Raw genomic sequence first — 24,353 nt, forward strand, 5'->3', positions numbered from 1 at the left:
AAGGATCAATAATATATACGAAAAAATGCCAAAAAATATTCAGTCATCATTTTTACCCTGTAATGAAAATTTTCATGTTAAGGTTGTAAGTGAGAAAGCAATAAATAAATAAAATTAATACGTATAAAACACCAATTTGATAATTCTCTTTATACTTAAATAAACCTTTTTTTTTTCTTGTTTAGTTTTTTGTAATTAAAAATAAGATTTTAAATTGTCTATGAACCATTCTGTATTATTAAATAACACAAAAACAATATTTGTCGGTTTTACCGTAAAATAATATTGGTGATGGTAATTTACTGCCGGCACAACACTAATCGAAAGTACCGAAGCGTTTTGTTATGATGTTTATCCCAAAACTCGTATCTGCTTGTGACATCGTCGCCATCTCGCGGCCGCCAAATACAACTAAGACAAGCGCCGTGAATAAGGCGTTTGTCTTAATTTGTATATCTAGTTCAGTTAAGACGCTGACAGCACCCAATGGCCTTGACGCTAGCGTACACTGTCTAATCGTACGGGAGTAAGTGAGAGCGCGATGTCACTAAAAGAGGGCGGATAGGTACGAAAAGTACGGAAAAATATTAAAATAAAATAGAAAGATGCATTATTTGTGCAAAATGTTTCGTCAGTGTTTTAGATATGTATATATTTGTTATTATAATATTAACTAAAGACAACTAAGTTAATAATTGAACGACACACAACCGTTTAATGACGAATTCGAGACCAATCTTTGCAATTTTTTTCTATCGAGCCGATTTCATTAAATCGTGTATCGAGTACGGCTATGTTCTTTGAAATATAATGAATAATAACATATAATTTACTTGCCTTACTAAGACTAATAGTTTGTCTTAAAAAACTGCGCAAGTAACATCAATTTTACGCAATTGGGTGTTGTCAGCCCCTTAATACCTACTTTTCTAAGATATCCTAATTTAACCTGTATAAAATATATTTTTAATAGGAAAGGCAATATCATATAGATAACCTCGTTAATAATCATTACGTCACACTCGACTTGTATGTCAACAAGTTCCTTAGTGACGCAATGATACCAACATAGCAACACAATCATGAGTAAAATGAAGCTTTATAGAGCTCAATAGCTAGGAATCTGGCAATAAAATACTTACCGAAAACACTTTCGACTGCTAGACAACGAAACCGGACATTTAATGTGTCAAGGAAGGATTTGTGAAGTACTAATCACTGCAGATAGGTATTGCTATGTATAAATAGATACTGATAAACGCTAGCACAGTCAATGCGCAGCTATCGGAGCACACTGATCACGTGGCCCCGTTCAAGGCGACTGCTCACAGCGCCGCGACGACGCTAAGTGGAAACAAACTTTATACTCAACTCAAATTTCAAATTTGTTATTCAATACGAATTTTGTTTTCAAATTCGTTCAATATATTCCGATATTTCCGATTCTTTCTAGATAGGAACAGCGTGGGGCTGTTTTGCATTTGCGTCTGCAGGTAAATTTAAAGGAATATATTACCTGGAAGTTGGGACGACGATTTTTTGGTTGAAATGAAACCGTTACATTATATTAGAGCAATAAAGACTTATTGACTTAACACTCAACCTTTAATATGTTGACGTGAACGCAGTCACACCAATATAGTTTTAAAGAGATACCAACATATATTAATCTATTTATATTTAAAAAATATATTTACATTTAGTTCGATCATTAAGACTATTCAGTATCCGTTACTAAAAACTGTAATAAATGTGTGTTGGTTGCTTAGTTTTATGGGTGTATTGCCTACTAATCTTTTCCATCACACCAGTGTGTTTATACCTACTCAAAATTCATTGCATAAGGATCTTTTAGATATGGAACGATAATAATCTTATACTTTTAAACGAGCAATTCTTGTATATTTATTTATTTATTTATATATTTATTTACACTGACGATCTCGGAAACCGCTCTAACGATTTCGCTGAAATTTGTTATGTGGGGGTTTTTGGGGGTGAAAAATCGGTCTAACTTATCCTTAGGTCCCAGAAAACGCGAATTTTCGAGTTTTCATGCGTTTTTCTTCGCGCGCCATCTCGTGTGCAGTAGTTGTACTGTTAAGACAGAATTCTTTCGGTCGATGTAAGTACTATTTATTGCAAACACTAGATGGCGACACAGGTCAAGGCTAAAACGAATAGAAAAATACACTATTTGAGTTTTTGTGGCGAAATGCGCGCCATCTCGTGTGGAGTAGTTGTGTTGTTAAGGCTGAGAATTTTTTCGCTCGATGTAGGTATTATTGATTTTTGAACTAGATGGCGACACATGTCAAGGATACGAAATTAACAGAACCGAGCGAAGCTCGGTCGCCCAGATATTAAAATATTAATGGAGTACCTACAGAACCCAAAACTGACGATTATTTATATCTTCAATATCACGCATAATTTTGTTCGTGCATTTGAAGGGTTCAGAAGTAATATAATTATGAATTAATAGAAAACCTACCTACCGCAATATGAGAGGTGTGTAATGAAATTAATCACGAGTACCTACCTAATATTATGAATGAGGAGGGATAAGAGGAAAGTACTAAAAATAAAAAATAAAAATATGAAGAACAACGGACAAAAAGGCCTCAACAAGGGCAAGCAGACGATGGGAACGAGATTGTACTATTAATTTACGATGATCTAATAAAAACCTACAGACCTGCTATCTTAGTTAAGTTAATCGCGTCATAAAGTCAGCGATCACTCGGTTAATTGACATTGTAAAGATTAAAACCGCTGCGGCCGATATGTTTTCTATGGGCGAATAATGTCGTATCAAACTACACGCCTATGAAACCTGTAGTCACATGCAACATTATTGCTCTCGATGATGCGATATATAAGAGCGCATTTGTTCGTGATATCGATTTGTGTGGGTGTCAGTTTATTCAATTAAGTTCATGTGGGTAAAATGCAGCTAGTGATCTGATTGGTGGTGGCCAAGCGGCAATAAGAAGAGATTAATACAAGCAGTACCTTAACTGTATAAGAACTGCAAAGGGCAAAAATCATTAATTTACAAACCAAGCTTATTAGTTATTATAAGTAAATGGACGGGGAAACACTAAGGACCACTTTCACCAACGAAAATGGAGGGTTAACTCGAGGGTTAACCCACCATTTTATATGGAATTTGACAGATGACAGCCCACTAAACTTTGTTTGTTTGTTTGTTTTGTTTTGTTTGTTTAAACCTGAGTTAAGTGGTTGGTGCAAGTGGGCCTAATAAAATAAAGCTATGTATTACTTTGTTACTTCGCGAAAAGGTAAGGTGCTAATAAATGAGTACTCAGTACTCACCAGTCGGGGGATCGTTTACGATATCGATCGCCTCGTGTGTGGCTGGCGCTTTTGATGCGACGGATCGTTCACGATTCACGATATCTGTCCGATCGATCGAAGCGATGAATCGTACCGTGAATGGGGCTTTACATGCAATTAATGTTCTCGCCGTTGGGACGGCGACAACCTGTTATTCTGTTGTCGGACGTCAGACCGTCAACATCTCTTGAGGACTCTTGATGGTGCCTTGTAATAAAGCGAAATACGTGTTCACTGTCAAAAATTACGTTTTTGTTTTAAGAATCGTCGCTTTCGACACTAACATATCCGATACATTATCGTACATACAATTAATACTTACTTGAGGTACCCTATCATAACATTATCCTAAAGCTCGACTCGCGCCGTAAAACCATGTTATGTAAAAAAAATCTCTGTCATGGGGATTATCATTGGACCAGCGAGGTATGAGGTATTAGATCTATGATTTTCGTCGAGAGTAAACTAAACTAACGATTCACAAGTTAAAGCACTGAGCGATATATCTGTACTGCAGCGGAGGCGATCAGGCGACACGTGGTCAGGCGCAGCTACACATTAATCGGCATTAGGATCTCGTTACGATTGGTCCGATAAGGCTCGGCCGCTGACCGGCCTTCACACTTCGCGCCTGCGTCCGCCACTGCCCGACCTCGCCCGCTTGTCGCAAGTCTCCACTATTTTAGTATATGTACCTATTGCATCTTGTGTTTTGATGTTCCTTTCATTTTCCTGTAAATCCTCTCTATATTATTAAAAGCAAACTAGTAGGTATACTTGTTACTTTTTTCTGTGCGCAAAGAGAAGAGTCGTAAAATGAATGGGATTAATTAAATTCTACTCTTCTCTTTCCGTACAAACTCTTTCATTTCAAATTTATGGACATTTTAGTCTAAGTATGAGAAGTAAGTAGAGATATTAGGATTTTAAGTTGTTGTTCTGCTTATTTTTCGTTCTCTATTTTACAATCTAATAAAAAAAAACTCGCTTTACTGAGTCTTGCTCGCTTTTGCAAGGTGGGAATGCCCGGAGCAAAATATTTAACCCTTAAAGGATAACAACCTATATCGCGTTAACTTGAGAATTGACTAAATATAACATTACTTACTAGAACAGTAATTTATAACCCCCGCCCATCTGGGGGAGCATACACCTGCCATGTGTGCGGACGAGGGATCCTCTCTCGAATTGGGCTATACAGCCACGAACGTAAGTGTCGCAAGGATGCTGCTTGAATCATCTGTTATAGATGCAAAGGCCTGTTATTATTAATCAATATACCCTTTTATGCAAAGGTCCTTTTGAATCAGAATAAAAAAAGGAATGATGGCAATTTATCCGCGTCCGATGTTTTCATGTTTACTCGTACGTATTTTATTTTTAATTGTTTTTATCAGAATCGCGACCTTGCCGAATACTGCGCGGGTCAAGTCAAGTCAAGTCACACCAGTCTTTACAGATCATGAATCTTGGTACTCGGTACATATGTGATTAGTGCGCGATTTATTTTCAGTGGACAAATTCACCCCCTCAAATGGGACTCCATAAAAGCGACATCCCAGGAAGGTTTAATGGCAACACCGATGTGAGGGATGCGGGTAGAATGTCACTGGACGCGACACTGACTTTCGACATAAATTCATATTAGCCACCTCGTCACTTACTGCCACGTTTACTCTCGAGAACGTAGCTCTCGAGTCCCCACTGGATACCCGTCTAGGCATGACGCAAAGGGCTCTGACCAACAGTTCGCCACACGCAGCGTGCAATTTGACACAAGGTCAGAATCGAAAAAAATGTTTTGTGAATCATATAACTAAAGCGAATTGATGATAAAAAGGTCTGAGCACACCTAAAAACTCGGCGCCATCTCGACCCGACCTAACTAAAAAATCTTATTTGCATCGCTTCCAACTGGTAGGTACTTCCTTCTTAAAGTACTTATTCTATTATTTCATTATTTTGTATCTAAGGTTTATTTTCGATATTGGTGGTAGGTATTATTATGCTTATTCATCATCATCAGTATTTTATTGCTGAGCATAGGCCTCACGTCTAGTACACCATTTTGTCCCAGTCCTGAGCTAGTCTTGTCCAGTTGTGACCCGCAATATGATTGAGGACTAGTTAGTTGAAGGTGAGCGTACGGGGCGGGCTTTTAAAGCTCGGATACACATGCGCGCTTTGAGAGCGTAGGCGGAGTGTCAGCGGAGCGCAATGATAGCGGTGCGCCGGGCGAACGCTGGCGTAGCGGAATGCGCGCGGATTGCGAGCAGAACGCCAGCGTTCGTCCGGCGCACCGCTATCATTGCGCTACGCTATCAAAACGCTTTATGTGTGGCGGAAACTTTATGTTTGGTCCAACCTTAACGCAAACGTGTTTCAATTGCGTTGACATTCTGTTGTGGCAATTTCACGTGTATGCACAATCTATCCCGGACATCATTATGAAAAGGCTTCGCTGAAGGTAACAATAATCTTAAAGGCTTGCTGCACGACGTTGCAATATGTGAATAGGTAGTCAGTTTTGTATCCTATCTGGCATGGATGATATTAACAACTTGTGTATATTTGACGGTGTGTTCCTTATGGTATGGTTTACTAGGAAGACAATGGAAGAAAAAGTAAAATAATAATCACATTAGGCTTGTGCCGTTTCGTTCGTTGATAGGAACGCTCCGATCTCGTTCAATCGCTCCCACGAACTAGTTCGCTCTTTTAGGTCTTTTGTTCATTTAGTTCAGCCAGACCAGCAACCACTACGGTCGGAATGATCAGAACGAATGGGACCGAATAGTGTCAAAATGATACAAAATAGTCCACAGATAGTATATCCGGGCCAAAAGGTTGTAAGTAACCGAAGTTTAATATGAAAACTTGACGTTTTTTTTTGTAGCTCTGCTAAGTAGCTCTCGCTCTCGGTCGGCGCAGTCACACGCTCGTTCTTGATCCAAACCGCTCGCGCTCGCCGATCCTATACTGAACTAAATGAGCAAAGACCGATTCTCAGAGCACGGAAAGATTCAGTTCATTTCGGTCATTGATGATCATTGATTCCTAACAGTTCATAGTTCGTGAACGACACAAGCCTAAATCACATTTTACACAACGAATATTTATGAAACTAGTTATTTAAGTTCCCCATATTATTGTTCAACCAACGTATCAATATTTGCCATTTATAAATTTCCAAAAAATATAATATACTGCTTGAACTTAAGGTCGCTTGGTTGAAATCTTGGTGGCTCAGTTGGCAGAGTCCTGGAGTATCGATCCAGTGGACGTGAGTTCAAGTCTCACCCCAGGCAGATATTTTACACTTTCAAATTTATTCTTAACCTCGATTGCAGATGTTTCTGCTTGTCAAAATCTAAAATTTAAAAATGAATATCTATAAAATGTGTGCACTATTAGGGACTTTGATTTAAAAACCGGCCAAGTCAAGTGCGAATTGTACTCGCGTTGCAAGGGTTCTGTACACTACAAGAAGGGCTTAAGCGCCGCCTTTTTAGTAGGAACTTAAGTAATTTTTGCGAATAATCGATATTTTGAACAAAACGAAACAGAAATGAGTTTGTATGTAATATTCAAACGCGCTCACACTATTTCAAGAGATTTGCAGCGGCAGTGAGTTTTTTTCTTTAAAGTCCGACTTACGCTTTACTGTAGATTTCTAATAGGTTTTCCTGTAATCTATAGGTTGAAAACTATCTCGTGTATTTTTTTGAAAATTTTACGCTTAGTAGTTTCGGAGATAAGGGGGGTGATGATAATTTTTTGAATATTTTCTTTTACTATTTTTTTTTTAATACTTATAAAAAGCTCTTTCATTTGATATGTACAACAATAGAGTTCCAGAAACGTTGATTTTTAATTTTCACTTTTACCCCCCAAAAGTGGCCCCTATAATTGAATTTTCTTAATTTAAATTACATGTCCGTCTTTGGGTCACAGGTTTACATATGTGTGCCAAATTTCAAGTTAATCGGTTCGGTAGTTTCGGAAAAAATGGCTGTGACAACGGACAGACAGACACACGAGTTCAAAATAATTTTCCTAGAAAGTCTTTATAAAGTTCTATTTTTGTGAACTTATGGTTCAAAAGTTAGAGGGGGGGGGACACATTTTTTTTTTACTTTAGGAGCGATTATTTCCGAAAATATTAAAAATATCAAAAAAATATTTTAGTAAACCCCAATTCATTTTTAAATACCTATCCAACAATATATCACATGTTACGTTTGAAATGAAAAAAAAAACACTCCCCACTGTACTTGTCGGCGTGATTGATATACATAATTGATGCCAAATTTCAGCTTTCTAGTGCTAAGGGTCACTGAGATTATCCGCAGACGGACGGACAGACATGGCGAAACTATAAGAGTTGACTACGGAACCCTAAAAATGGACATGTACCCCAGCCCTGTTAATGCCTAACGAAATTGTTTACTCGGTATTCATTAAAATCGTTAGGCACTGAGAGCACAAGAGCACTATAACTTTTGTCTAGACAGAGTCGGAGCCTAGGCTGTCTAGACCACTTGACATGAGACAATCAGACATAGGACGCAAATCTATTGAAAATAGTAAGTGCAATTTCGTTAACACTCATTTTGTATTGCGTACGTGACTATTTAATAACTATACCGGGTGTTTTCTGTCACTCACGAGCACGATCAAATAATTACTTATAATATACTCCACAAAAAAAGATACTTTTTTGTTCAGCGACTTTTGAAAAATTGTTACGTCTTTTGGAAGCTTAGATTTATAATTTTTCCCACATATTCAATAAGAGAGAAAGAGAAACTCAGTGCACGGAGTTTAGCCGCCGCGTGAACTACATGCCTGGCCTGAAGAGGGGCCTCCAAAATTGGCTCGAAACATCACAGCAGTAGCAAAATAATAAAGTGAGTACAACCGTAGTTTCATTACATCCATACTTACTATACTATACTATAATATTATAAATGGGAAAGTGTGTGTGTCTGTTTGTTTGTCCGTTCTTCACGGCAAAACGGAGCGACAAATTGCCGTGATTTTAGTGGAGATAGTTGAAGGGATGGAGAGTGACATAGGCTACTTTTTGTCTCTTTCTAACGCGAGCGAAGCCGCGGGCAGAAGCTAGTATTTTAATAAATATGTCTCACGAAAGATTAACGTCTATATTCAATTAAATTAAAATGCAAGTATGTTTTTGAAAGTCGCTGAATAAATGGTGAGTACTGATCAGTTTAAGTAGTATTAACCTACAGTTTAGTTGAATGCTTCTATCGTAGGAGATACCGTATATATATTTCATGAATGCTTAAGGCACAAAAAATATTAAAATAAATATGTAGTTACAAAAATATTCAAATTTTTTACATTCTTTGTTACTAGCAATCGCTGCATAAAATAAAAGGAGAGCTGGTTGTCTACAAAAACCTGTGGCACACAAAATGTCACGTTTTGCTCATAAAGAGTTCAAAGTTCAAGCTACGTAATGTGCACGGTAAGGTACTTATGTACGTAGTTTTTAACCAGTTAGCTTTTAGTTTCGTTATAGGTACTGTATAGTAAATACCTATCTTAGTTTAACATAATCCTCCTCATTGTTTCCGTATTTATACTATTTATTTATTTATTTGAGTTTTAAATATGGAAAAGGAGATATTAACTAATGGTATTATATGGTAATGAAATGCTTTTGGTATTTGTTTCAAGAACATTGTGTCAGCAGGGAACCATCCCCTCATCTCTCAATTCTCATTCAACCACCGTACAGTTATCCGGCGCCCGCGCTGCTTGTTACAGCAGGGCAAACACATAGAGCGTGCGCAGACAGAGAGCGGTCTGCGTTCTGTCAGAGTTCCGCGTTCTGGTGACCGTTGACCGCTCAAAAGCTCCAACGCACACAGGCGGCGTTCAAGTTTTCGCGTTCTAGTTTCGTTTGTGTCTTTGTACATGCAACATGTCACTTAAAAGTTCGTTTTTCAGCATTAAATTCTCCTTACAGATTAACAGCGATTCCATATTTTTATTCTGATGTCGATGAATAGTTTCATTAATTGAGAAAAATAAAGGGCGGCTGTATTTTTAGGACATTGTTATTATTTATTAAGGATAAAATCAACATAACAGCATTTCGTCGTGTACTATCCGTAGATTCGACCTCAGAAATCCTTCTTTTTCCTAACCAATTCATTATGTTTTCTGTATTTGCAACCTCAGCCATCCCCGCGTTCCGGCGTTCTCTGTCTCGGCGGGAAAAGAACGCTAGAACGCGGCGTTCCGCTTTGACCGCCGCGGGCAGACTGCCCGCTGTGTGCGTTGCTGCTAGAGACTCGGTACATTCTAAAGAACGCAGAACTCTGAACGCGGAACGCAGAACTCCAGACCGCTCTCTGTCTGCGCACGCTCATGGCCGCAACAGTACTTCACCCACGAGATAGACTACCCGTCCCAATTCGATGAATATAATTAGAAAAGGACGGGTAGTCTATCTTGCGGCCGAAGTAATGTCGCGCCCATTAGTGCCTGCCCTGCAGTGTTACTGACACAGCGCAAGGTTGCCCGAGGTGGACGCCCGCTACCTGCGCTGCGTAATACTTAAAAGGACACTTTACTGGCACCGAACGAATTCAACTGACCTTTGCATTATATTAATGTGACAGTGATCGATTAGATTTAAGTTTTTAATGTTTAATTTAAGCGCCTAAATGCTAAAAGCATTCATATACTCCCAAGTAAAATTTTATTAACATAAGAGACATGGGACATGGTCCAGGATCATTTTTGGGTCGCTGAGCCAGTGAAGTAAGTAAGTAAGAGACATGAACTTGTATACCGCACGTACAAAGAATTCAATTTGGTGTCTTTCGCGTTCACAACTTAGGAGTGGTTTTAGTATAAGGAAAATTTAAAATACGATTAATATAAATGTGTAGGTATTCTTACACATAAACAAGTAGGTTGTAAATTAATACTAAAGCTTAACTCGGAAAATACTAAGTCAGCTCGTCTGTTGCGGACACTGACAGGGCCTTATCGAGCATTCCCAGGCAACGTTCTACTAAAGAGGGTCTTAATTTACGAACTCGATCCACTTCGTTGCTATTCTTGCGACATTTTGTACTCTATACCATATTCGTATACTACGATTTAATACTAAAATATGAAATAAAACCGGCCAAGAGCGTGTCGGGCCACGCTCAGTGTAGGGTTCCGTAGTTTTTCGTATTTTTCTCAAAAACTACTGAACCTATCAAGTTCAAAACAATTTTCCTAGAAAGTCTTTACAAAGTTCTACTTTGGTGATTTTTTTCATATTTTTTAAACATATGGTTCAAAAGTTAGAGGGGGGGGACGCACTTTTTTTTCCTTTAAGAACGATTATTTCCGAAAGCATTAATATTATCAAAAAACGATCTTAGAAAACCCTTATTAATTTTTAAATACCTATCTAACAATATATCACACGTTGGGGTTGGAATGAAAAAAAATATCAGCCCCCACTTTGCATGTAGGGGGGGTACCCTAATAAAACATTTTTTTCCATTTTTTATTTTTGCACTTTGTTGGCGTGATAGATATACATATTGGTACCAAATTTCAGCTTTCTAGTGCTAACGGTTACTGAGATTATCCGCGGACGGACGGACGGACGGACGGACGGACGGACGGACGGACGGACAGACAGACATGGCGAAACTATAAGGGTTCCTAGTTGACTACGGAACCCTAAAAATGATGTAAATGAATATAACAATAAACGTGTAGGTATAATAATAAGCATTTTACTAGGGAAGGGATGTCCTGGTCGACGCCAATAAAATTTTATTGATGTTTTAATGAGATCAAGCACCTATGTGGAATTCCTTAGACTCGCAGTCAATAAGAGTCCAGTTGATTACATTCAATATCTCTATTGAGGAGCGAGGCAAGTAGGCAATATTGACTGTCAATCAAGTCCATAGTATCACTAATGAGGCGCGCTTGTCAATGAGTCGGATCTCAATCGAAGCATAACTATTATCTTTTACTTTCAATCGCACATCGCGGACAAAAGTCGCCGGCCGCCGCGTCCGGTCGTCCACACGGGCACTGAACGGGTTGGCTTCTTTTTGATCTTTTGCTCAGGCAACTACTCGTAGAGTCTAGAATGCCTGTATCCCGTCGCTGCAAACGTCGTTCCTCTTTTATTTTTAGTTTGCGCGAAAAAGGTGGTCGACCAGTTGTAGCGTTGGGTCAACGTATTCGAGGCTAAAGCCTTAGCTGCCCCAGAGCAGCTGTTGCACAATAGTCGAGAAGATTCCAGGAATAATCAACTCTCCAGTGCAACTTAACGATTGAGTTATTATTAGACTTCATACGGACGTCGTTAGTATTTATTTCTTAATTATAGGGGTAAGTAGTTAATTAGATTTATCACTCAATTACCGAAGACGAAGTGCATTTCTACATATATGTACGTCATGTTTTATGGTTTACATAATTTTACGTTAACATAATTATAGTGGACATAATAAATATTGATAAATATTAAGTACCTATTTTTTACAATAAATGCTATTACGCGCCTCTACAGCGAACCTACTAGTTATGAAATAAACCCAAAATAAAGACAAATATGTAGGTACCAAATCCTTCTTACTTTAAAATCTGATCTCCTTTCGACCTGCATTGAGTATAACAATAAAATCATAATATCCATACAGAATCAGTACTTATTGGCACGTACAAAACAGTAAAAAAATGCTATTTTTTTTGAAGTATTCCCCATCATAGGTTTATGAATTGTAAGTATAATGTAGGATTTTTAGGGTTCCGTAGTCAACTAGGAACCCTTATAGTTTCGCCATGTCTGTCTGTCCGTCCGTCCGTCCGTCCGTCCGTCCGTCCGTCCGTCCGTCCGCGGATAATCTCAGTAACCGTTAGCACTAGAAAGCTGAAATTTGGTACCAATATGTATATCTATCACGCCAACAAAGTGCAAAAATAAAAAATGGAAAAAAATGTTTTATTAGGGTACCCCCCCTACATGCAAAGTGGGGGCTGATATTTTTTTTCATTCCAACCCCAACGTGTGATATATTGTTAGATAGGTATTTAAAAATTAATAAGGGTTTTCTAAGATCGTTTTTTGATAATATTAATGCTTTCGGAAATAATCGTTCTTAAAGGAAAAAAAAGTGCGTCCCCCCCCCTCTAACTTTTGAACCATATGTTTAAAAAATATGAAAAAAATCACCAAAGTAGAACTTTGTAAAGACTTTCTAGGAAAATTGTTTTGAACTTGATAGGTTCAGTAGTTTTTGAGAAAAATACGAAAAACTACGGAACCCTACACTGAGCGTGGCCCGACACGCTCTTGGCCGGTTTTTTTTATAACTTGAGTCATCTTTAGCAGAGAAACAGGTTGAAAATTAAATGTTGCCGTAATGAAATTCGACATTTGAGGATGTCGGAGTGCCTAAAAGCTTATTTCGAAATGTGTGCAGACTGGATGCTGGGAGGCAAACAGTCGCGCAACCGCCCCGCGACCATCGGCGCCCGCGCATGCGGCGAGGCGCTCTCGCGCTCGCGCTGCGCACCGGCTCGCCGCGCCGCGCCGCGCCACCAGAGGCCCATCGGTGTCCTTGCATTCTTCGGGGGAATAGCAGAGCGGTACCGGTTCAATGACCCTTTACAATGTGAAGGGATTTACAACGAATTTAGCTCTAATAGACACGTTTTCTTTACGTAACAAAACTAAGGGCAGAGACCGCTTGACGGTCGCACCGCAACTTAACCTTTACACGTCTCAGTCAATATCAACCAGATAACTTACTATTTATTCTATCCACTGTCTATAAATCCACATAACTACATATAGAATATATCGTCACTACTTTTAAAAAATCTCGTATCTCACGCTGTTCCTCAAAGTTAAAACGCAGTAAGTCTATGCATTCCATACATACTTATTACAATTTTCTTTTCATTGACAGACGAAGATACAAGTTTTTTTTAAACTACTTAGTGACGATATTGTAGTTTAACCTACTGGGCAAGACGTATAGGTACTAAGGTACTTAAAGTTGGCGTCGTCATGAGAATAAATATTCGAGTATTGAGGTCAGATCTTGTGCACTGTTTATTTATGCACGAAGTACCACGATAGTAAAACAATGAGCTGTAATATTTGGGCGGAGATATACTCGTCAATATTTTGCAAGACTCCACTTTTGGTCAATATTACACCACTATGTGTATGTTATGGTTACGTTGGTAAAATTAAGATGAGGTGAACGGAACGTTCTGCATCGGCCTACAGAACAAAAAGAGCTGAATATGAATAAGATTATATGTACCTTTATGTGTTTATTAAGAATAGTTAGTTATGAGACTGGTGCACAATGAGAGGTTGATGCCTCTAACAATTGGTATTGGTATATCAATTAAGACTGTCAGTTCACAAATAACTGATCGATGATTCCTATCATGGCAAATATGATTCTTTCTGTGGAACAGGGTGTTTGAATTGTAAAGTAAAAATTACGATGCACTAGCAGATACAGATTTCTTAATAAGGTACAGCGGGGCAAATCTCGACTGTGGGACAATTGTAACTAATCCATTTTTTTCATGATTACACTATGATATTGTACAATGCAAGCATCGCACATTTCTCGCGTCAGCATTAAAATTAATATAATAATGACTTTATTTTAATTGCTGTATTTGCGATTACGCCATACATCGATTTATGCATTAGTTTACGTTTATACGTGCTCCTAGCTAGTACTCAATATACCTTGGTTATCAATAAATTTATAACTGTATCAAAATCAGTGTTTCTATCAAGACTACAATCAACCATCAAGAATCATATCATCTAAGGTGTACGGCTCGTACATCTTAATGGTCCTTCGAAGCCATCAGTGACTGTGACAGTGATTTCGTCCAATCGGCCTCCCACAAGCGGGTCTCACCGTGCGGATGAAACAGGCGTAGTGAATCATCAAAGCCTGACTATATTCATTGTCATAGAAAAATCAGTTCATCATCGAAGATATCAAGATCAACAGAAGACGTCTACTATCAATTCAAGTAAGAGGAATCTCGAACTTGTAAAATCATCATTATAGTGCTGCAGCTATTATCAAATTATCATCAATTTTTAATCAGTAAACCAAGGTAATCAATATCAATATCACACATCAGTGGCCACAGTATTGTCAAATATTTGATTAATACTTACTATCAATCTACTACATATCAATAAATCAAGATGAGTTTAGACAAGGAAATGGAAGCGATTTGCAGTGATCAAAATCAGCTCATGGCCAATATGAACAGGCTATTTGAGAACTACAAGAAAGATGGTCCAAGCCGTCGGACTATGTCTAACATCAATAACAAGTTGGCCGGCCTCGACGGGTTCTGGCAGGAGTTTCAAAGCAATCATGCAAGGTTATTAGAATTCCAGAACGAGGACTGCACTTCTTTTGCAAAAAAAACATACATCAAAACCAAATCCTTCTACGAATCAGCTCGGTCTGTATTGCTTGATCATTTGGATACAGTTCAAAAGGCTGCCTTATCACCGAGACCGAGACCAATTTCACCGAAACCAACAGAACGTTCACCACTTCCTTCGTCAGAGATGCCCAACTGGGCTGAAGAAAGAACCAAAAATGAAGAAAAGCAACCTGGGCCATCGGATCTTCAAATCCGCGCCGTCCCTACCCATCAATCTGTAGATCAAGAAAGGTCGGCCACCCAGGCTACAATCAATTCTGCTTTCGCAATTGCACCTATTTTCAATATCACCGAAAAACCAAGCGTCGATGCTGCCAAGTTGTCAGAAAAGATGAGAAAGCAACAGAGCAACTTCAAGGCCTTCGCACGTACTCTACATTACATCGACCTCTCCACAGTAAATGAAAAGTGGGAATTGGAAGATTTACTTAAATCAGTTCAGTCTCGTTGGACAACTATTGACACTCTTCACTGGGACATCGACAGTGAACTTTTCGAAGACGACGAAACTTATAATCAAACGTTTTGCAAATATGAGAAGAAATTCCAAGATATGAAAAAATCTATCAATTCCAAAATATGGTCCATGGTCCACCGTGAAAAATCAACCCCCGTCATGGACATCCCACCCTTTAGTGGAAACTATCAACAGTGGGTTTCATTCAAGGATTTATTTAATGAAGCCATACATCATAACCGCTCGATGTCTAATGCACAGAAGATGCAATTTTTGAAAAATAAGGTTAAAGGTGAAGCTGAAAAACTCATTCAACATCTGAACATCAGCTCAGAAAACTATGAAACCTGTTGGGATATCCTAAATCACAGGTACAACAACACGAAACTAATTTTCACCGCACACCTCAACAACCTGCTGTCGCTATCAACAATGCAACAACAATCATATCAACAAATCAAGCGCCTACATGACACCACCAACGAGTGCCTAAACGCCATCAGGAACCTAGGCGTGGACATCGTGTCATGGGATCCCCTTATCGTCCATATTCTATCACAAAAATTGGACCCGGAAAGTCATACGGAGTACGTTGAATCATTGAAGAACCCACGTGACTTGCCGACCTTAAAGGACTTCCTAGATTTTCTAGAAATGAAATTTACATCATATGAAGCGAGCCGCCGCAAGTTGGATACACCAAAAACATCTCATCAATCAGAAGCACCAAGAAAACCTTATTACAAATCATTTATGGGCATAAAAGATTCATCATTATCACAAAATAAATCAAATGATGTTAAATCAAGTTATTATCAAAGAAAACATTGCCCAGTTTGTAATAAAAATCATGGCATATTTAATTGCGAAACATTTCAAAGTACAAGACCAGAAAGCAAACGAAGCAATATTGCAAGATTGAATCTATGCAAAAATTGCCTTTATAATCATTACGATAAGGAATGTTTTTCAACGAGTCGATGCCGCACGTGTCATGAACGACATAACACGCTCGTGCATGATGCCTACAGTCAGAAACAAGAGACTTCCGACCCACTTAATAAGCGCAAAACTGTTGCAAGTATTACGCAAGAATGTAGAAAAAATATAGAAGTTTTATTACCTACCGCCCTCATCAAAGTAAGGGCAGTAGATGGAAAGTATCACACTTTGAGGGCGTTTATTGATCCTGGAGCACAGATGTCATTGATCACGGAGGCTGCGGCTCAACTTCTCCAAATACCCCGGGAAAGCTGTGACGACACTATGTACGGCCTGGGAATTAATGGAAACTCCTGTAACGGCGTTATAAACGTCACTTTGTCATCACTGCATTGTGACTTTCAATTTGACGCCGAGTTATTTATCATGAATAAACTCACTCTGCCACTGCCGAATCAAACCTTCGTCAAGCCCGATTTGTCATATTTAAGAGGACTACCACTGGCAGATCCGGATTACAATATCAGCCGACAGATTGATATCATATTAGGAACAGAAATCTACGCCAAATTCGTCCAAAATGGAACCATAGTAAAAGACGATGACCTCCCCGTAGCCCAGAAAACGAAACTCGGGTATATCATTAACGGAAAGGTCCCATTGCCATCGTATCAACAATGCTGCACCATCGTCAACAACATGAGTGATATCTCGCGCTTTTGGACCATTGAAGACATCAATGAAACATCAAATTTGTCATCAGAAGATCAACATTGTGTAGACTTCTACCGCGAAACTACTTTTCGACAAGAGGACGGAAGATATGTCGTTCGGTTGCCGTTGAAGCCAGAGAAGGAAGACGCGCTTGGATATTCAAAGAACATAGCTATAGCACAGTTCAGGCAACTCGAGATGAAGTTTCGAAAGGATCAAAATATCGAAAAGGAGTACAAGAAGTTTATACAAGAATACATTAGTTTAGGCCACATGCGCGAATGTACAGACGAAGTCGACGGGCCATCCAACTCGACACAGGAGTGCTTTTTGCCACATCATTGCGTGAAAAGACCTGAGTCAGCAACTACATCTCATAGGGTGGTCTTCAATGCGTCTGCCAAAACGTCAAATGGGACAAGTCTGAACGACATCATGTACAGCGGACCCAATTTACAACACGACTTATTGTCACTCATCATCAAGTGGAGACAATATAAGGTGGCGTACGTGGCAGACATTGAAAAAATGTTTAGAATGATTGGTATGAACATTCAAGATCAAAAATATCAGAAAATCATATGGAGAGACAATGAACATCAAAGGTTCCGTGAATACGCTCTAACAACAACAACATATGGCACCAAGGCTGCTCCATGGTTAGCTATGATGACTTTAAGACAGTTGGCCAACGACGAACGCCACAACTATCCTCAAGCGGCTAAAGTCGTTGAAGAGAGTTTTTACATGGATGACCTGCTACACGGCTGTCACGATCTCGAATCAGCGAAGAAAATGAAACAAGATTTGATCAATTTATTAAAATCAGGAGGATTTAATCTTCGCAAATGGGCATCAAACACGCCCGAACTACTGCAAGGAGCTAGTAAGACTCAAGATCAGCAAGAAACGTTCGAATTTAAAGATCAAGAAACAACGAAAACGCTGGGTCTACGCTGGCATCCTCAGGAAGATGTATTCAGTTTCCAACTAAAAATTGCACCACTCCCAACTCAAACATCAATCACAATGACGAAGAGAGAGTTGCTGTCGAATATAGCACAAGTATTTGACCCTCTGGGATGGCTGTCACCAGTAACCATGAAACTGAAGTTACTGTTTCAAAATGTCATATCAAATGACATCGGATGGAACGATCAAATACCCCAAAATATCAAGAAAGAATGGTTCACAATTTCACAAGACCTCCAAGTTATCAAAGATATCAAAATCCCGCGTTGGCTAAATACCTGCAAGAATCAAGAAATCGAACTACACGGTTATTGTGACTCATCAACTAAAGCATACGCATGCGCAATCTACTGCCGTGTTATCTCCACCGACGACAAAAAAGCAACGCCGCCGCCGCCGGTACTGATAGCAGTAAAATCAAGACTTGTACCGTCGAAAAAAGCTGTGTCCTTGCCGAGACTAGAACTGTGTTCAGCTCTACTTCTATCAGCCCTCATGGAGAAGGTCAAGCTATCTCTGTCAGAAAACCAAATCAAAATGGTCTGCTGGTCTGACAGTACAGCAGTTTTGGGCTGGCTAAACGGCGAACCTAGCAAGTGGAAGCCATTTATAGCTAACCGAGTTACGAAAATTACAAAAATCATACCACCGACTTGTTGGAACTACGTCAAGTCCGAAGAAAACCCGGCCGACTGCGCTAGTCGCGGAATCACGGCCCAGCAGTTATTAAAACACCATCTTTGGTGGAATGGACCAAACTGGCTGTCATCATACAGTGAAAATCAAGAAAGGCCCACGTTCACTACGGATCAAGAGGTTAAAATATCAAAACAAAGCCACGCGGTAACATGTCAACAAACAGACGGCGATATTATCAATGAATTAATATGTAAGCATAGCAACATGACTCATTGCACCCGCGTACTCGCCTGGATACTACGAGTGGCTTCGCGGCGTCAGCAAAGCTCGAGTTACCTAACAGCTGACGAGTTAAACACAGCTAAAAATAGAATCATCAAGTACGTGCAAGAAAGAGAGTTTTCAAATGAAATAATAAATTTGAAAACAAATCAATCAGTGCATTTAAAAGCAATATTGTGAAATTAAGACCTTTCCTGGATCAAAATGGAATGCTACGCGTTCGAGGACGCCTTCACAACGCACACATCAGCTGGGAAATGAAGCATCCTCTTATCATTCCACATAGAGGTCGTTTGACCGAGTTGCTTATAGATCAAGCACATAAAGCTACTTTGCACGGAACTGCCAAACTCACTCACTCGAAGCTAAGAGAATCAGTCTGGATCATAGGAGGTAATAGAGCTACAAAAAATCGCCTCCGTCGTTGCATAACATGCCTCAAGCAGAAACCCCCAAAGCAATCACAACTCATGGGAGACTTACCTGAGTCGAGATCAAATCCATCAAGGCCGTTTTTTTAACACCGGTGTTGACTATACGGGATACGTATCAGTGAAGACAAAAAATTCAATAATCAAAAGGCCCATTATCAAACTGTCTAAACTGCCAATATCAGAAAACGAATCATCATCATCAACCAAAGAAGTACAGAAAGAAGACACGTTGCCCTCGTCGGTCGCGCCCCCAGCAAAACAAACAAAACAAAGGAAAACAAGATCAAAACTCATCAATTACATCACTATGGCGCTTATGCTGTTTATGTTAATTATATCACCGGCACGATGCAATCATAGCGTGTCACATTTCACAGAGGGACAAGGCATTTATTTTGATAAAATAACGAACATGAAGCTGGCCCGAGACGAGTGGAAACTTGTAGTTTATTATGACATCAATCCGTACTGGGAAGGATCAGAACTATTTTCCAAATACATCAGACACTTGGAAAATATGTGTCACGCCCTCGAAAATAAACAACAGTGCAACATCGTCCTAACTCAACTGCGCCACGCCTTTTCGGAACTAAAATACTACGACAGCATGCTACTCGGTCAACGCGTCGAGTCCCCACGACAGAGAAGGGCCTTCTTCAACGGCGTCGGTAACGTCGCTCACAGCCTGTTCGGCGTGCTCGATGAACAGTTTGCCGAACAATATCAGAAGGACATCGACCTGACCAGAGCTAATGAGAAACATTTAGCACAATTATGGAGGAATCAAACTTCGGTTATCGAAGCGGAAGCTAACTTACTGAAAAGAGTTGAAACATCAATGCAAAATCAGCACAAAACGTTCAATCAACACATAAACAACATCGAGAAGAGCCTTAACAAGCAGGCAACTGAAATGCAAGAATCAACCCACATAAATGAAATCACCGTATCATCAATCATCGCTAACAACATACTCGTGAACCTGAAGAGCATACAAGACACTTTATTGGACACCATTGCTAACGTTATTTATGGCAAATTTAACGTGCATCTCTTGACACCACAACAGTTGAAAGATGAGCTGAACATCATAGCCGGGCAGATGCCAAGGGATTTGACTCTACCCTGCGAGAACATCAACACAGATCTACCCAAACTATATCAATTAATGAAAGTGCGAACAAGAATGACCCGTCAGTACCTTATCTTCGAAATCAAGATTCCCTTAGTTTTTCAAGATGTGTATGAACTCTTCAGATTAATATCAATCCCACGTCAAGTTGGAAAAAATATGATCAAAATACGACCCATAGCAAAACAAGTGGCTATAAACATAAAAAAAGAATCGTATATACCTATGTTGGATGAAACTGTAAATAAATGCTCGCACTACGATTCATATACTCTCATTTGTACGCTACAAGGTCCAATTTATCAACTAAAGTCTGACTCACACCTCTGCATCGCCGATCAAATGTCGAACGAGTGTTCAGCTGACTCTGACACTTGTCGAAACATATGGACGGAACTAAGCACTATGAATACATACCTATACTTTTGTTGTGACGAATGTATTGCGAGAATCATATGCGGACAGGAGGTCAAGGCTGAGCATTTGAACAAGGCAGGAATCATAACCCTTCGAACAGAGTGCGTGTTGAATGGAGACGCCTTTACTATATTTCCCCAGAAGAAACTCTCGAACGAAATCAAAACACAATCAAACGTTGTTAAGTTCGACGTGCCTTCCATCAACAACGTTATAAACTTAACAGTACCAGTCTTGCAAGGCGAATCAACAGCTCTTGAAAATAACGACAAATATTTCAAGGTCATCAGAGATCAAATCGAACATATGAAGAACGAGGGAGCCCTATCAGACAGAATCAACTACCACGACATTCATCATTACACAGTAATCTACGTGGTCATGGGCATTGTCGCAGTGTTAGCAGCGCTGTACGTGCGCCGCTACATTCGTCGACGGCAACTCGTCGCGCGCCTCACCCCTCCGTTCGCCGCCGCCGCCCCCCGGGAGAGCGGCCGCAGACCAACCTCGATGTCCATCACATCGCGCAGCTCTATCCCATCAGCGACCGAGCACCACCACAATGGACAACCCCCTGAGAGACAAGATCATCGCGTCGCGGCGACTGCGCTTAACTCTACAAACATTTCCATGTTTAGGGGATTTACTTCAATCAAATAATTCCTTGCAACTTAAATTCTATTTCATTTGTTTGATTCTATTTCAATACATTTCGCTGTAATGATCAGATTTATATAAGAATAATGTATCAGCATCTTTTATCAATCTCTCATCTCCTGGCCGGGAATATGTACAATGCAAGCATCGCACATTTCTCGCGTCAGCATTAAAATTAATATAATAATGACTTTATTTTAATTGCTGTATTTGCGATTACGCCATACATCGATTTATGCATTAGTTTACGTTTATACGTGCTCCTAGCTAGTACTCAATATACCTTGGTTATCAATAAATTTATAACTGTATCAAAATCAGTGTTTCTATCAAGACTACAATCAACCATCAAGAATCATATCATCTAAGGTGTACGGCTCGTACAGATATTGAGTTCTACATGTATCCACTGAACACGCTTACCATATACAGAGTGGGGCCTGTAACAAAGGCGAAGAATTGAACTGTAGGCTATTCTCCTTATACTGATCAACATTTGTTCAGTGACTTTTAAAAATTATGAAGTCTTTAAATTTTTAATTTTTCATACAAAATAAATATTAGCTTCAATGTACGCCATTATTGTTGTCATTGACGTTGTCTGTTACACTTTAGACTTAACAGAATTCGCAATACATTACCTCTTAGAAAAAACTTTCAAGGGTGATAAAAATCAAAATACAAGTTATTTTTAAAAGTCGCCGAACAAATGTTGATCAGTATAAGGAGAATAGCCTAGAGTTCAATTCTTCGCCTTTGTTTCAGGCCCCACTCTGTATAACCGGTGGACACTCTATTTAATATTGCAAACATTGTAAAACATGGAAAAATTGGACTAGTTACATCGAGATTTGCCCATCTGTACCTTATAGGCAATTTGCTTATCGCTCCTAAACATATTACATATAGAGAAAATATAGGTATGATAGATTAGATTAGATTAGATTAGATTTCTTTATTTCATGATAAAAATTACACTATAAATTTGCTACATGTCAAAATTATGTTTATCTTCTCATCATGATCGTCAAAAATTACATAATAAATTCCAAATAAAAATATATATATATGGATGATATATGATGATGATATGGATGTACTTAGATAAACTACCTATGCAATAAAATACATTTCTAAGGACGGATGAGAGCTTAAATAAATAAATAAATAAATAAATATTGGGACACCTTACACAGATCAACTTAGCCCCAAACTAAGCAAAGCTTGTACCTACTATGGGTGCTAAGCGACGATATACATACTTCAATAGATAAATACATACTTATATACATAGAAAACGTCCTTGACTCAGGAACAAATATCTGTTGCTCATCACACAAATAAATGCCCTCACCGTGATACGAACCCAGAACCGCGGCTTAGCAGGCAGGGTCACTACCGACGTACCGACTGAGTCAGACCGGCCGTGATAGTGGCGAGTAAAGTATCTATTGCGCATTAATGTGGAAAGAAGAACTGGGAAAGGAAAACCGATGAAAATGTGGATGAAGTGTGTGATGATGATGATATGAAATGAAAGTGATGGAGGAGGAAACTATACTGCGTCGATCCCAAATATGTGTCCATTGGTATCCATCATATTTGAAGCCTTTCATTTCCAAATTAGGATCCTTGAATTCCTGAACTAAGATCAATGTTCCTACAGAAAATCTCTCTCTCAAAGATGAAAGAGTTTTCTGTAATGCAATTACTTAATGTAGTCAGTAGTGTCAGTCGGCAGTGACCCTGCCTGCTAAGCCGCGGTCCTGGATTCGAATCCCGGTAAGGGCATTTATTTGTGTGATGAGAACAGATATTTGTTCCTGAGTCATGGATGTTTTCTATGTATATAAGTATGTATTTATCTATTTAAGTATGTATATCGTCGCTTAGCACCCATAGTACAAGCTTTGCTTAGTTTGGGTCTAAGTAGATCTGTGTAAGGTGTCCCCAATATTTATTTATTATTTTATTATTTAATGTGACCTTAAAAATATGCAATTACTCGTATTGATTTGTGATTCAGGAGGACTGTACTTACGATTTTAATATGGACAATATTGTATGGATGAACACTGTAATATGACAAAGCCTTTTTTTTTGACGGAGTGGGAATGCTGTTGCGCACGCTGTGTGGGACTCGCCGTTGCTTTCCCTTCTCCTGACGAGAAGGGGAGAAACGGCCCTACCCACTAAACCCACTCCGGCGTTTCACCCTCTTTTCCGTTGTGAGAGCGCACTGGGTTCGGAACGTTTCACTTCACCACTGCGCTCTCCGGATATGACAAAGCCTGCGCTGCGAATCTGAACGTATGTATTCTTAATTATTTCTTTTTTTAAATATATATTATAATTGTATGAATAAATTCAAACACTATTAAGAAACACGCACAAGCTATAGAGCGAAGACATTCAAATGAGGTGTACCTACTCAGCGGTCTGAGAGTACTGATGTGCCGACGGAAAGTTTCCAAAATTCTGAAATTTTCATATAGGAAAACTTCGGAAACTTTCCATACTTTGTATGGACAATTGTATGGATGGAAACTTTCCATTTCATAAAGAACCCCGCACAAAATGTTAGAAAAAAGCCGTTCGATCGATTTGGCTGAAAATTGGTAAAAATATAGCCTCTAATACTCTGATTAACTGTGTGAAGTTGCACGTTTAATTAATGACTAGTTTTAGTGTTAAGTGATTTTTAGTAACCTACATGTATGTAGCTCTAATTAGTTAACGAACACAGCGTAAGTAGTTTAATGGCTACTTTTGTATTAAATATTTCTTAATTACAATATAGGCTCTCATTAGTAACTTATCAGCAAGGAATACAGTAGCGACC

The 24,353-nt window shown here is 39.1% G+C and overlaps 2 protein-coding genes across 3 annotated transcripts in view; one reads left to right on the top strand and one right to left on the bottom strand.

Moving 5' to 3' along the window:
• The window catches only part of LOC125228224 (cytochrome P450 306a1), a 79,049-nt gene that overhangs the window by 12,002 nt on the left and 42,694 nt on the right, over positions 1-24,353 (bottom strand). The window contains exon 1 of one of the 2 annotated variants that reach the window (XM_048132712.1): positions 1,143-1,334. The exons of the other annotated variant lie outside the window; for it this stretch is intronic. The gene's annotated coding sequence lies outside the window, so the exon portion shown is untranslated. Of the gene's footprint in view, positions 1-1,142; positions 1,335-24,353 lie in introns of those variants that run through there. 2 annotated transcript variants of the gene reach the window in all.
• LOC125228017 lies at positions 14,615-19,051 on the top strand. Its single transcript, XM_048132454.1, has one exon. The coding sequence runs from the start codon at positions 14,615-14,617 to the stop codon at positions 19,049-19,051; it is 4,437 nt and encodes a 1,478-aa protein (XP_047988411.1).

This window comes from Leguminivora glycinivorella, chromosome 7 (genome assembly GCF_023078275.1).
Source record: "Leguminivora glycinivorella isolate SPB_JAAS2020 chromosome 7, LegGlyc_1.1, whole genome shotgun sequence".
Lineage (NCBI taxonomy): Eukaryota > Metazoa > Arthropoda > Insecta > Lepidoptera > Tortricidae > Leguminivora > Leguminivora glycinivorella.

Excerpts from the sequence above, each read along its gene's own strand:
- LOC125228017 (XM_048132454.1), top strand. The coding sequence starts at position 14,615 with ATGAGTTTAGACAAGGAAATGGAAGCGATTTGCAGTGATCAAAATCAG.